The 14,647-nt window shown below is 44.0% G+C and overlaps 1 protein-coding gene across 4 annotated transcripts in view; it reads left to right on the forward strand.

Annotated features, from left to right (window-relative positions):
• The window catches only part of VTI1A (vesicle transport through interaction with t-SNAREs 1A), a 1,940,034-nt gene that overhangs the window by 1,831,883 nt on the left and 93,504 nt on the right, over positions 1-14,647 (forward strand). The window contains exon 9 of one of the 4 annotated variants that reach the window (XM_069611794.1): positions 1,485-1,530. The exons of the other annotated variants lie outside the window; for them this stretch is intronic. Within the exon in view, the coding sequence (XP_069467895.1) occupies positions 1,485-1,491 (7 nt within the window). The 3' untranslated portion in view covers positions 1,492-1,530. The remainder of the gene's footprint in view (positions 1-1,484; positions 1,531-14,647) is intronic. 4 annotated transcript variants of the gene reach the window in all.

A 14,647-nucleotide genomic window follows, 5' to 3' on the forward strand; every position in this document is an offset into this window, starting at 1 on the left:
CTTCACTGTTCTGGTCATGGCCCAATTCTTGAAGGGCCTTCTCAATAATTTTCCACCAATTCCCTTTGTTGTCCCAGATTGGAATCTTAATCTGTTTTTGATTTATTTGATGGCGGCTCAGTTTGATCCCATGTACTCATGTTCCTTAAGGCTGCTGTCTCTTTAAACAGCCTTCACATCAGCCAGGTGAGTTACTGAGGTGCAAGCATTGTGCTGCAAACCTGCATCTCTACGTTTGTTTCGAGAGAAGGTTTCTCTCAAAGTCAGATCTGGCTTTTTTCCTAAAGTAGTTTCAGATTTTCACCTCTCAATCTGTTGATTTGCCTGGTTTTTACCCTCCACCGCATCCCTCGAAAAAGGAAGAGCGGTTCACCGTCTTGACCCCAAAAGAGCGTTAAGCTTTTATTTTGCTCGTGCATGTGTGTTTCCGAAGACTGACAAGTTTTTCATGGCCCGTTCTTTATCTCGTAAGGGTCTCGCTATAACCAGGCAAGCCCTGTTGCATTGGATTATTTTGTGTATAGCCGAGTGTTACCAGTCAGCAGGCAGGGAGCTTCCACCATGCATAAGGGCACATTCAACCAGAGGGGTTTCAGCTTTTACAGCCCTACAGAGGGTAGTTCCTGTTAGGGACATTTGTCGGGTAGTTACATGGTCGTGTTTGCCTACATTTACCAAGCATTATGCTTTGGATGTTGCACATTGGGCTGATGCACGGTTTGGTAGAGCAGTTGTGCAGAATCTGCTTGTTTAACACTTTCTGCCTCCCTCGTTATTCTAACTGCTTGGAAAGTCTATCAAGATGAGGAATGTGCCGGAGAAAAGCAATCCATTGAAGGAGAAATTGCTTACTGTAATGATCTTTCAATGGATTCTACTACCTCCGATTCCTCATTGCCCCTTGACGCTTCTGTCCAAGCGAGAAGACCTCTAATAATGGCTTTAAGATGACCAAGAAACACTTGGGTACAAGTGCGTTATAAATGCCCCATCATATCATATGATCGATTCTATCTTAGCATTGAGTTATTTTAAAAAAACAATTTCCTTTTATTCTAATCCCTAATTCTGTGGGGTCTCCCCGTTAGGATGTATCCCACTGTTAAGTTTTTTAAAGGCTGGTTAGCCTAGGGGGCAACTGCAGCATGGGGCGTAGTGACGTGCTATATATACGATGCCTGATGTCACTTCCAGAGCCGACGATCGAGTACCGAAAATGACAGATTGACAGCCGAGTCGTGGTCCACTATGCCCCCTGTCGAAAAAAGGTTTCCGAGCAGCACAGCTGGACGAGGCTATCAAGACGATGAATCTGCAGGAGAAGAATCCACAGAAAGATCATTACGGTAAGTCTTTTATCCGTCTCCACCTCTCCTTCATAAATCACTGAGATAGTGGCTAAGCGCTGCCCTTTTGAATTCCGGTGATGGTGCTACTATCAGCAGCAATATTCCTCAATCACCTTCATTTTCTCGTCTACACAGATTTTAACCTTCTTGAAAACTTCTCCGACATCTGGAGGAGACCTTGGTAAGTTGCCTTGTAAAGTTCTTAATATGTAATGTGCTGATGTCAAGCCATTGCACCACACCCAGGTAGGAGCACCATTTGCCAACACCCAAGTCTCCTGCAATGTAGGAAGGACTTTTCACAGGTTCGAAGTTAGAAGGGCTTTTTACTAGTACCTGGAAAGATATACAGTTCAGTTCTCAGCCAGTCTGGACATCTATTTGTAGTTTTTGCTGAACACAGTTAATGAGTATGCAGTTATTTTGCATTTCTTTGGGGATGTTACCATTCTTGAGATTTGAAAAGCTGCCATATGGGCTTCTGTACATACTTTTATGAGATAATTATATGTGGATTCGAATAAATGTGCCATAGCCATGTTAGGTATAATTGCTCTCAGATTGTTTTTTTTAAAAATTTTCTTCCACCTGGCATCTGATATTCATTCCTGGTGCTACTGCCAAAATAGTTACTATGAGTACCGACATGAACATTTGTTCACACAAGTTACACTTAAAATTTTAAAAAACAATAATAATATGTTGTTTCCAAGTAGTGAGGACTTATCAGCATTACCCTTACAGCCTAACTGGTTTGGCTTAAGTGTGTGTCTGTCTAGTAGGGTTTCTGAATCCTCCAAATGAAAGGCGTGTCCTTCAGTCCAAGTACGGTAAGGGTTCTCTTCGCTGACGGATGTAGGCAAATTGTGTTCCAAGCACGTTTTCTTTTTGTTATTTTTTTTAACTCCCGTTCCTGCATCCTCCTCTCCTCTGACCTCCGTCCCCACACCAATGCTAGAGCAGCATTCAGTAAAGCGAGGACCTACATAGGAACCACGGATCTCTATAAGACATTAAAGATAATTGGAATGCCTTCTTGTTTTAACTTTCCTAAATTGGCTTCTAGAGAACTGCATTATAAATAAGTCAGACATTTGTCCTACCTTCATTTATGAGCATGAGCATTTTTGAACTTTGTGTACCGCTTAGGGACTGATCTTCCCCTGCAATAATACTCATAAAACAGAGCTGGCTTGGCATGTGTTACTTGGTTTCTGCCGTCGAGAGATGGATGAGGGGTGTATATGTCTGATCTTGTACACAACAAAAGGCACAATGACCGCAAACCTAGAGGTTTAGGGAATGAAAGCTCATCTAGTTATTTTCCTGGGATTCATAAGGAACACTTAGATTGTCCAGTCAGTGATCATTTGACGTATCATACAGGTCTGTTATCTGTTTTACCTTTTGTCGTATAATGTACATCGAATACAATTCGTATAGGGTGGATACTGAGGGCAGGTGCACACACTAGGAATACTGTGCTATTTGAACCGTGTGCACATTGTAGGCCATAAGCATTACTACTTCTGAACATTTCCTGTTGCATAGTAGGGCCCTTATGAGGAGTCCTAGAATTACCCGATGACAAGACTTTTCAGAAGAAGTGAATGTTCCTTCTGACTGATCATGGGAAAACATTTTGTTCAAGACACAGCAATACATAGTACACTTTAAGACATCTATATTGGAATGTAATACACTTTTCCATGTTACAAAATGTATGTGGATAAAACCATTGTCTCAGATCATTTTCCCCAGAATACAATGCTCTTTCTGCAGGCACAGTATTTGTTTCCAGAGTTAGTTGCTTTTTGAATGAGCCATTCCACGTGGCAGAGCTGGGGTGGCCATGTTCGCACCCACGGTCCACTGCGACATATTTTCAGGCAGGGTGGTAAAAGGCACAGGAATCTGGGTAATTTCGAAATTCCCAGGCCTTTTACTGCCCATGCTGGAAAATAATCTGATCACTATTGTGCATGCAAAGTAGTAGACAGGTGATCAGTAATGTACAAACATGGCAGCCATCATTACAGTGACTGCCTATGGATTGCACCTACTCTTTACAGTGGTAAAAAGTAGGTGTAAGTCCATAGGGAGTACTCCAAGATAAGATGCTGACGCAGGCCCTGTTAATTTCCTTGCACTCAGCGTGGACATTCGTGGAATGTTTTCCCCTCTCCATGCTACACTCGGTCAGGGGAAATGAGAGAGAGAAGCACACTGTCACAGATGGCTCAAGAATCACTCCGACGCTAGGAACCATTCAAGGCTTTTTGTTGAACTTCGTGTCCCCTAGAGCCGTCCCTTTTTCTCTCTGAAAGCACCACTTCCCTAAGATGTCCTTACCCCCCCGGTTACTAGTTGGTGGCCGCTACACCCTCAGTATACTAACATGCTAAATAATCTGCAATGTCAGCCTAAAGGTACATGGCTCTATTTAACTAAGCTCCCTCCCGGACTTTCTAGCTTTCCCTATTCTCACCAGTTCTTAGTGTTCTAATCGGATATTGGATTGTACCATGCAGATGACCTGCTTAATTCAATCTTTCTTCTACCACACATGTTCTCCTCTCGGTCTAAGGTGCTTCTCCAAATCGCCCACCCCTACTCTCTTCCCTCTTCTCTCCCTCCGATGTCTCCACTAACTTCCACCCTTTGTTCTTACCACTCCTCCACACTGTTACTCGCACCTCCCCACTTCTACTTGCTTCTGTATGCGACTGCTCCCCCTTCCACACCAATACCCCACACTGCTACTCCCTGCTCTCCAGTACTACTTCCTTCTCCAATTACCAAGTTACTCAGACATCCTCTTTTCACTCAGCCAGTCACTTCTTACTCTCCTTCTCCTAACCACACTTAGCACACTTTCACAGCCACTCACAACGCAGTACCACTTTCCCTCACTAGCCAATACATAACCTTCAAAAATCGCCTCCACGCTCCCTGCTCCTTCTTCCTTCTTACTGGTCTCTTGGTATTGCCACATCCTCCTCTGACCACAACTGCCAACTTTCTACTTGCTGATGTCCTTTTTATACTCTCCCACCTCTCTCCATTGGATCACTGATCCTGGTCAATCTGGGACGTGTTAAAGGTATTAAAGGTTACAAATAGCGGTTCAGCCCTGCCTACTTTCTCCACATGGGGCCACCACAGAATGGCAATGGCAGACCAGGAATTTAAATGTCTATGTTCATATTAGGGGATTAGGGGGCCTTGGTCCTGCCTCGTAACTGCCACAGTCCTCTTTAGGCGTATGATTGGCTCTGGATTTCTCTTTGGTAGGCCTCCCACCCCCAGCTGAGAGGGTGGGGTCCATATCCTCTTGACAAGGCCAGGGTACTGACCTTGTCAACATTTCTTAACCTTTGTGATTGCACGAGAGGGAGCTGGCATAGCCACAAAGCAATTCATAAAAGCTTGGTGCATTTTTGGAGAAAGACATTGTATTCTATGCAAAACGCATAGTCGGAGATCAATTGTGTAGAACTTTCTTTGACCATTTGGCAAAACAGTACTGTGTGGCATGCCACAATGAGCATGAAGAGACATTTTATCTGGTTGGTATTCACTTGCTTTGTTATAAAAATACTATAATGGAGAGCCAAGCAGTTTAAAACCAAATCATCAAAAATTGTTAAACATGAAAAGTATTTTGAAAAGATTTAATTGCACACTGCAAAACAAAAATGCACACAGCATGAGCTGCAAATAAGTATACAATTGAAGATCTTTGTGACCGAAAACGACAGACGTCCAAGATAATGTAGAGAAAAACAGACCACCCTGAACGTTTAAGAGACAAAGTAATAGCCAGAAAAGATTTTGTTATGAATAATACTGTTGTACTGTACTCTTTTGCCAAGTTCCTCCTTCCTGAACACATGACCATTTTTCTGTGAATGCAGATATCGAAAAAAGGTGGCTTCATTTCAGATGTAAAAAACCAGGATAGTTAGTTTCTACTGATTACATGAATGGCATCTCAAATGTTTGGATTGGAATTGGCTAACAGGGAAGCAAGGGAGGGACTGAGCCTTTGTAAACCAGCTATTTCAGCCAGCAAGATGGTCTTCTGAAATTACACCAAAGTCTAAAACACTGTGACTCATGAGGAGGCTGAGCCTGGAGGACCACTGATCAAACAAGACTTGACCTGCCTGGATATGAAAGCAAGCAGATTTAATGACTGGACCAAGACTGTCATTCTAGTCTATGGGCCTAGAAATATGTTCTTTGATATCTTTCATTTGTATAGTGCCTCATTTCAGAATTCGTTTTTTTAAGCGCTGTGTGTGTCTGCGAGGATAGAAGAGGAGTAAGGATGAGTATGCAACAGTAGCAAAGAGAAGCAAATTGCTGTGTATAGAGTTTAAGAGGGAGGATATGTAGGGGGCTGTTAGATGGTTCGCAACATAAGACGCATTTGTTATAATACAAACTTCTTCAATCACAACTTTTAAAAATGGAGATAATTGAGAAGTTTTGGTGTACAATAGAATTTACTTTTAAAACAGCTATGTATTATATATCTTCAAAATCCGAACAAATTTCATATGAAAGACAATCTGCTTTTGTGTACTGACCCACGTATAAGTCTGCGCATTTGCAGGAACTTCAAGGACAGAGACACTTCCACATTTTATTTGTTCTGCGTCCATGTCTTCTTCTCATGGTAAAGCAATGCGCCTCCTAGCAGCAACCTTTTATAGTCTCTGTGTATAGAAGGTCACCGGACATATCCAGACATTGAAGCCTATTTTCCACCAGTCCCAAACTTATTTTTTATAGATGTAGGTTTTTCTTAAGAACCATGGCATTCAAGGATATGTGCTATCACCTGTTCATAAAGAAAAAGAGGGACCATTCATAAAAATGTGACATTATCCGAAACCACAGCATTCAGTATTGACTAAGCAACTATTTCTGTTCATGTTGGAGCATGCTCTTAATTCAGAGTATGCTGTTACTCTGTCGAGTGCAAGCAGTGTGGCTCCTGCCTAGGAGGTTGGCATTACTAATTCTGCCGTGCAAATCCTTTACCCGTTTAGGAAATAGTGAATGTTGTAGTTGCAGATTATCTGGTCTCGGGCACGTGTTCGAACAATCCGCACCTGGGGTCAATTAATACATCCGACAATTCTGTGAATCTAATCCAGCCCATAGACCTTAGTTTTGGCATCCTTTTATTAGGCACTGGGAAAATGAATGTACTCTCATGTCAGTAAAAATTGCTTCCGTTCTCTGAGAGAGTACACTTCAGATGATGGACTGTAAGATCCCAATAGCCACCGCAACTGCTATGGAAAGACCCAGTGAAAGTGACCTTCAAAGGCTGCTGCAGGGTTCAAGATTGCACTTAATTTGAACTGGTGCATCCACTATTGCCTGCTCATTCAAAGAAAACTGTCAAGGCCTGCTCAGGGCTAATTTCAAATAACAATAAGCCACCTTTCCTTGGTGGTAGCATTTTGCATTAATGTCTTTGTTCTTGCTGCAAACATTGGTGCACTAGCCATCTTATTTCAAGTTCAGCTCTCCATGACACAAAATATATTATATATATATCTTTCGAATTTGCAGAATTTCACTGTGTGAAAAGCATGCAAAACGCTGTATATCCAGCTAACAAAAATAGTTGTATGTGTGGTAAAGGGTATATTGTAAAATGGGCATGAAAGCACAAAATTGCAATAATAAGACAAACTCCCAAAAAACGAAAGCTGGTTCAAAAGCATGCAATGATGAAAATAGGCACAAGATCTAAACCAAAATTGAAACATGAGTTTTATGTGGCACAGTAGTGAGTACCTTAAAGTGTGCCAAGCAGAAGCAGCAACATTAGATGGAAGGGCACATTTTAATTGGGTGGAGGAGCATTATTTGATTACGTGAGTCAGAACTGTGGACATCATGCTTTTATCTCAAGTTAGAGCCCTAATTCCAAGCATTCTGATTGGTCAGTACTCTGTTTTAACACTAAAACCTGCAGCTTTGCTGGATGCATTGAACGTATTTATGGGCCTGATAGATTACTTAATGGCCCAATTGAAGTGATTGAGAAGGGCTCAGGGACCATAGCTGCTAATATTGGCCCCTGCCATGGTCTTTAGTGGTTATTAGTACCCAGGCTACAGATGTGTGAGTCATGTTTATTATTCAGATACTATGTTAGCCCTCTGAACACAAACTGATCAGAATGTGATAATTGAAGTCCAAACATGAGGAAAACATGCCCAAGATGCCCTGCGGGAAAGGAAGACCAACAGCAGCCTGAGGGGAGAGGTCCAGTTTCAATTCTTGAGAAGCAGGAAGAGGATGCAAGACCACTAGGTGAAGTTGACTGGGGCACTAGCTAAACTAATGAAAAGTTGAAGTTGGCAGTGCGACCAGCGTTCGAGCCGTGCTTCCACCGCTACAGCCTGCAAAATGAGCTTCCTAGGTACGAATAATACATGGACTCTCTCCTGGTGTGTTCACAATTCTCGGGGAAATGGCTCCCTTCCACAGGTCTCTCTTCACATTCAAAACTATTAAAAATCCCAAGGGCATGTATCCTCCTTGAAATTTTCTTGAGGGCAACAATCAGAATTACAGGGAATGGCTCCCTTCCCCAGATTCCTTTTTACATTGAAGATATTCCAAAATCCTAATTGCGTGTCTACTCCCCCGGATTCTCCTTTCAGTGTATTACTTTCAGTGTGTGGGTCCCAGACTCGTAGGTCGCCTGGTATACATCCCTGCTAGGCTTTTTTTTTACCACATTTACAACAATTCAAACTCTCAAGGGCATGGATTTTCCTTGCGGTTCTTCTTTTACTGTACCTTTTTACACACACTTGCGTTTTCCCTGATACTCTCCTGCCAGGACTTTTATGCAGTTACTTTTCCTTTTATCCAAGAAGTAATATTTGCACAATGTTGGCTTATTGAGCCTCGTTTCTTAAACTTAATTTCAATATTTGCTTCTTCTCTCACACATGGAATCTCTGGCCTTTTTACACGACCATTCACATTTACTTTGCTTCCTCTCCTGTGGTATGGATTCAGCGACCCGTTCATAGCACGGTTCACAAATATATAGATTTTTCTCACAGGCTTCACTTTGTGTCTCTCACGTTACTTTCATGAAATGGCACACACTTTCAGGCACCCCGGTAACCTGTCCGTCTTCCCTGGGCTTACCGGGTGCTTTAAGTGCCTCTCGTGTTTCTCTGCTTCTGTTCCTTTCAGTTTGTTGGCTCCACGCCCCATAAGCCTCTGTGCCTTTTCCTCATCTCTATTTACTGTGCCCGGCTCCCGCTGTCTTGCGTTCTCGAACGACTGGCTTTCTCCATTCCGGCTTCTTGGGTCCTATGGCATGCTTCCTCTCGGCGTTCTGGCCAGTGTCAGCACAGGCCGCGGCACAACTCCGCCTCTGCAGCTCTCCCTGCTGTCTGTCAGATGCGGTCGATTTAAGTTTTTGGGTATGATTAACCAACTTCTAAAAACTAGACAGCTGCCTTGAAATGTTGGAAGCCATCATCTCGCCCGTCTTGAATACTGACCCGACACAACAGAAGCATGCACTATTGAACGGACTGGATGCTGATCCCAAGTGGGATCACATCAACTTGAACATCATGACATCGGCTCGACCGCAGCGACCAACTTCCAAAAACTAGACCGTTGTGTTGGTTTCCCGGTCTTAGTCATCTTCGTTGCTCTGTACCTCTTTTTCATCTCACTTGTTATCATATTGTTCGTCATGTGATGTTGGGTAATATTTGAAGTTGATCTAGTAAGTGGTTAAGGGAGAGTGTCACAATATGCAATCAAGGCATTAAGAGAACATCCCTAAAAGGGAATGGGGGCTGGGTATGTGACTTTCTCCAATTATGTCATATCTTATCCCCGAATGTCACCTCCCACCATGTGGTCCTCCCTCATATAGCAACCCCCAGGGTCGGGATCAGGTAGTGGCTGCCGTCCCCGCCCCACATGGGAAGAGACTATCCCAGGGAAAGGAGTGATGACATCATCAGATTAATCACACTTCAAAAAGGGGACTAGAGGCACGGGACCTCTTCACAGTATCTTTAAGTCTTTTCTCTGAGGCTCAACATGTCGAGCTGGGGTTCTGGGGACTTTCGCTGCAGTCGAGCCGATGTCAAGATGTTCAACTTGATGTGATCCCACTTGCGATCAGCATCCAGTCCATTCGATAGTGCCTGCTTCTGTTGTGTCGAGTCAGTATTCGAGACAAGCGAGATGATCGCTTCCAACATTTCAAGGCAGCTGTCGACACGATGACTGAGCTGGGTCAAGACGGTGTTCGAGACGCATATGTCGATGGCTCCCAGCAGTCGAGTGGGCGCACAAGTTAGTTGCTCCAATGATGTTGAACCTGCGATCGGGCTGAGACGGGCTGCTTCAATGCATCTAGCCAGCACCTGGATTGCTCTAAGAGCAGCACCTGTTCAAAGTTGCATAGAGTGCCAAAAGCAGCACTGTGGGACCTGTGGCAGCTTCAGGTGCATCAAGCAGGTTTTATTCTGGCTCAAAGATATCTCAAGAGGTCAAAAAAGGATTTCAGGCTGCTTCTAGGTTGCTGGGAGTCCCAATCCAGGCATTCAAGGGCAAGGGGAATCCTTCAGGTTCTGCACTTCCACTCCACAAAGTTGGCTGGAACCTATGGGGATCCTTCACCTCCAGTGAAAACTATTGTGGTTCCAGTGCAGCCAACAGAGAAGCCTTGTTCCACAGCAGGTAACGCCCTCAGTATTCTATGGATGGTTAGGGAGCAGAGCTTGGCTCTGCCTTGGATGCTTTGGATTTTAACCCTTATTACAGGGACTTTGGAATAGACTGTATTTGTTTGTTTGTTTGTTTGTTTGTTTGTTTGTTTATTTATTTATTGTGCGCACCAGACCCTAGGGTAGCAGGGCGCAAGAGAACAAGGAGGTTTACAGCTTAGTTAACGTTTGCAGGTTACAGATTAGTTAACGTTACAGATTCCCTACAGATGTCCAAATGAATCCTGCTGCTTGTGTTAGGGGTCCAAAGGTGAATCACGGCACATATAACGGCCTTATAAATGAAGATTGTCATGGTGGATTGGTCCAAAGCATGCATGCTAGAAGGATCACAATCCAGGTTGTTGTAACAAGTACCATTTGCCTTCTGACATTAGACCCAGTCTAATCTGAGTGATTTCTCAGGATGGGTTCCTGTGTCCTGGAGGAAGGTGTTGCCCTTCATGCATGAGGTTCAAAGAGGATGCTTCATGGCCATTTTTCCACATGGCAGTTGTGGAGATAACCAGGCCAGACCGCCAATACACATCAGCCGTGTCACAACTGCAGTCCTGCTATGGGAGTTGACACTAGTATTCTATGAAATTGCTGTTGATGTATAATTGTGTGACTGTGGTAGCCACCATGACACAATCATGCACAAGTTATTTTTTTAAAGATTAACGTGCTACCAGCCTGACTAGGTTACACAATTATTGTAACTTGGACCGGAGGTGCAGACGGGTAAAAAGCCACTTCTGCATGCTTTCACTTTGTTTTATAGCAGATGTAAGGAATGCACCTGTGACCTGCATTGCAGCCACTCCATGGCTGGTGCTGTAGTTGTCAGAGGTTGGAACAGCCAAATCTCATGAATGCCCTATAATTTTGGCATGAAGCATTTATGAAAGAGTTCTGGTTAGCAGACCACCTGTTCAGAAACAGAATTAATGGCAACATTGTATTTATTAAAAATTACAAAGCTCTGGATATTCTCCCCTCGCTAGCTGGCGTTCTGTCACAGTTGTGATAATTGTTTTGTGTTTCCAAGGCAGATTTGGAAAATTGTAAGATAGTACACAATGTAATGATGGGTGCATCAGAGGCCTGAGGGTGTGCTTAGGCAGTCTGGCAATTTTGGCCTGGGCACCTCTATTTGTTGTTCCCCAGGCGTAACTCCATCTTAATCTTTGACTGCCAAGCCTGATCCAAGAGTGGCCTATTCGAGAGTGGAATGTGTACAAAGGCGAATGTCGGTAGCGGAACGTAAGGATATGCAGTGGTAAAAGCGAGTTTAAATGAAATGCTGGCACCTTGTGAGGAAGGTTGAAGCCATAATCACTTTTTGGTGCGCTCTGGACAAACGTCATTGCAGTTCTTTGGGATCCCAACTCCCCATTCTCCCAGTAATTTGGTCAAAAGAAAGAATGTGATCATTGTTTGCCATGGAAGCAATGATCCTATTATTGGCGCATATATACATTGGCATTTTTAGAACCTTAGTGTGTCTCCAGTCTAGGTGGATGGATACGCATGCATCGATATGCGTGCGACGTCCGCCTAGACCCCGGCATGCCCACCTGTGTACGTCCAGATTGCTAATTTGTGTGACTATGCTTAACCTCCACTCAGAAATTAATGGGAGGCCTTCATTATTCAGCAGTGGTCAGTCCACAAGTGAGACATGTGCCTGGCATCACTCGTCACCTGCGCAGGTGTCAGGCGCTCCCTCATTAATGAACGCAGCCTAAGATAAAGGTTGGTACACAGCTGGCATGTTTAATTTCAGGTGGCTGCGCGTTCCTTGAGTGTGATGCTTGTTTGTAGGGGGCAGCGTGCCAGCTGGGAAGAGGCTGCATGAGCTGCCGTTATTTTCTAGATGGCTTTTGGTGCGCCACGCTCTGGTGGAAATTGAGCTTGATCCGCTGCAAACGGTGTGCGGTATATGCTTTTTGGCAAAGGACTCCATATGCTTGGACTGGCAAGATAGGTAGGCCTGGTAATCCATCGCCCCAGTCCTGTGTTCAGCCAGCAGGACGCAGGTTTGAATCCCGACGCCGCCGACTCCGGTCTTTATCTAAATTGAGGGCTGTTACGCTCGTTTGGCAATAACGCCTATTATTACAGTGCATAGAAGCGGAGATCATCAGTCATAAAGTAATGCATACAATAAGTGTTAATGCTACCGTTCTAAAAATAAAGGACATTTAACTGTCTAAGAAAGTGTTCACTGCTGAATACAATAGACACAGTAAGACTTTCATTTCTAGTTTCAAGATGCTTTTAAAGATAATATCATTGTCTCGGGGAACCATTTACTGGTATTTATTGGAATTGGGAAGAAAGTTCCACCCTATCAAAGTAACCATCCAATCGTTCTTCAATGGATCAAAAAGAATTACAAAATGATGACATCACAAAGAAAGGGGCATGAAACGCTCTATATGTGCATCTATGGGGGTCGGGGTCCTAGGATGCACCTGGAATCCATCGGAGTTGCTCGAATGCAAGGCAGTGATGTCCAGAGACCCACATCCCAGCAACTGCTTCCAGTAGAGCCTCATGCAGAGGTTTCACCGAGCCTAGACCATTCGCGGGTGTGCACCGCAGTCCAGTGGCCCAGCAATCTTGCCCCCAAAGTTCTTCACTGGTGATGGGCCTGGCATAGAGCGCCAAGTCTGCAAGATTTCTCCATTGCCATTGAAACCATGTCCGTGGGTTGGCCAATGATCCTCGGTTTAAGCCGCCTCGGAAATCTCCATATAGAAGTTACTATTAACCAGCTCAGAGCTTCATGGGGAAGGATAAAAGGCTAAGCGAGCCCTACTGGGATTCAAGCCTGAGTCTCACTAAGTTCCCACTTGATATTTATATATCTATAGTGAAAGGTTTGGACTCCGAGACAGGAAAATAGGTTAGGAAAATATGAAGGCAAAGGAGACCCAGTCACACTCTAGATAGATTCTATAAGTATTCTATGTTGATTTCAGAGGTTATTTAAGGAGCTCATTTCAACAGCGTCTGTGATTAAAGTCCTTTGTTCAGCATTTGGGGGGGAAATTGAATATTTCCAGTTTGAAGAAGGTCGATGGATCTTTCTTTTTGACAACACATACAGTTAATTTGCCGTGCTGAGCACAGCGAAGGCTTCCTCCAAAGGTCAAAGGCTCCCAGCTCTACTTGGGATTTCAAGGCAGATCAATGATTGGACTGTTCTTATTTTTTCTGTAAGGGTGACCGACTGCATCCACAACACTTTTGCAGTGAGTTGCAAAATAAACTTGGCCACCTAGTTAGTTTCGGCTATTAGATGGCACTTCAGAGCCACCTGTAAGCCAAAGCTATTGTATTGAAGTAAAGATGAGAAGATGGGATGTGAGGAGGAACACATAGCTTGTGGGTGTTTGGTTATTTTACCCACCGCTGAGCTGCATATGGGCCATGCTGATTGTTATGGCCATTCCCGTCCACAGCCAGCCCCTCCTTGCCAAAACACATCCACCTGGGATCCCTTTGAGCGTTTCTGATCAAGAAGTAACGTCAACGTTTGTGTGGCATAGTCATTGCTAGTGTTATTTCAAAGCAGTCTTGAGTTAATGGCTTCATTGCAGCAGTAAATTGGTCTAATAAAATGTGTTATTCGAATGCACATTCAGACTCTCGATTTATACGCTGTGTATGTGTCCTCCTATCTGTCATCTGCAATTAAGTATTTTTCAAACCAGCATTAGCAAAGCCAACCGTTTTGTCTTCTGTATATGTATTGTGTGTTTGTAAGACACTGCTATTGCATTACCAGGTACTCACACCATGTGCCAGCGGTTGCCATCTTTTGACCAAGTACCTTTTGACCAAGTACCATTATGGCACAGACTGACAAATGCCTATCTCACGCATACACAAAGCCAAAACTGTTGACTTTGCCAATGCGTGTTTTTGTTTTGTTTGCTCGTTTGAGCATTGACTGCCTATTATTCCAGAAATGGAGCAGTGTGTGGAGTTCACCAAAGCTGCACTTTCTGTGAGAACATTGAACACTGTGGTTCATCCTCCCGAAGAACAAATGTAGCCCCTCCATGATTTGATTGATAGTGCAGGCTGGTGGTGGGATCTGCACCCCATCCTCTCACAGCGGTCTTGTGTACAGCAAGAGGTGGAGGGCACAAGAAGGTTTTAGTGACAGTAGGTGTTGGTGCTGGTTGATGGGTGTGTGTGCTGCATGATCTACAGTGTTTCTATATGCAGATTCGTTCAGAGCCTGACAAATCTGGGGACAGCTGTGGTAAGTGCGAGAAATTGAGGACTGCACCTGGGCTGAAAAGTTGAGTAACTTATAATTACTCTTACGTCCCGTACCCTTTCCTCCATACTGTATGAGCGTCCCTTCCAAGGGACGAGAGATGGAACCTTTTTCACCAGAAAAAACCTTCTTCCCCTTTAAATTTTGAGGCGCGCTGGGGCGCGGCCCAGGGAGCATGCGCTGCACTGACTCTGCCTCTCTGGCACAACACCTCA

This window comes from Ambystoma mexicanum, chromosome 8 (assembly GCF_040938575.1).
Source record: "Ambystoma mexicanum isolate Mex_15411 chromosome 8, UKY_AmexF1_1, whole genome shotgun sequence".
NCBI classification, from domain to species: Eukaryota; Metazoa; Chordata; class Amphibia; order Caudata; family Ambystomatidae; genus Ambystoma; species Ambystoma mexicanum.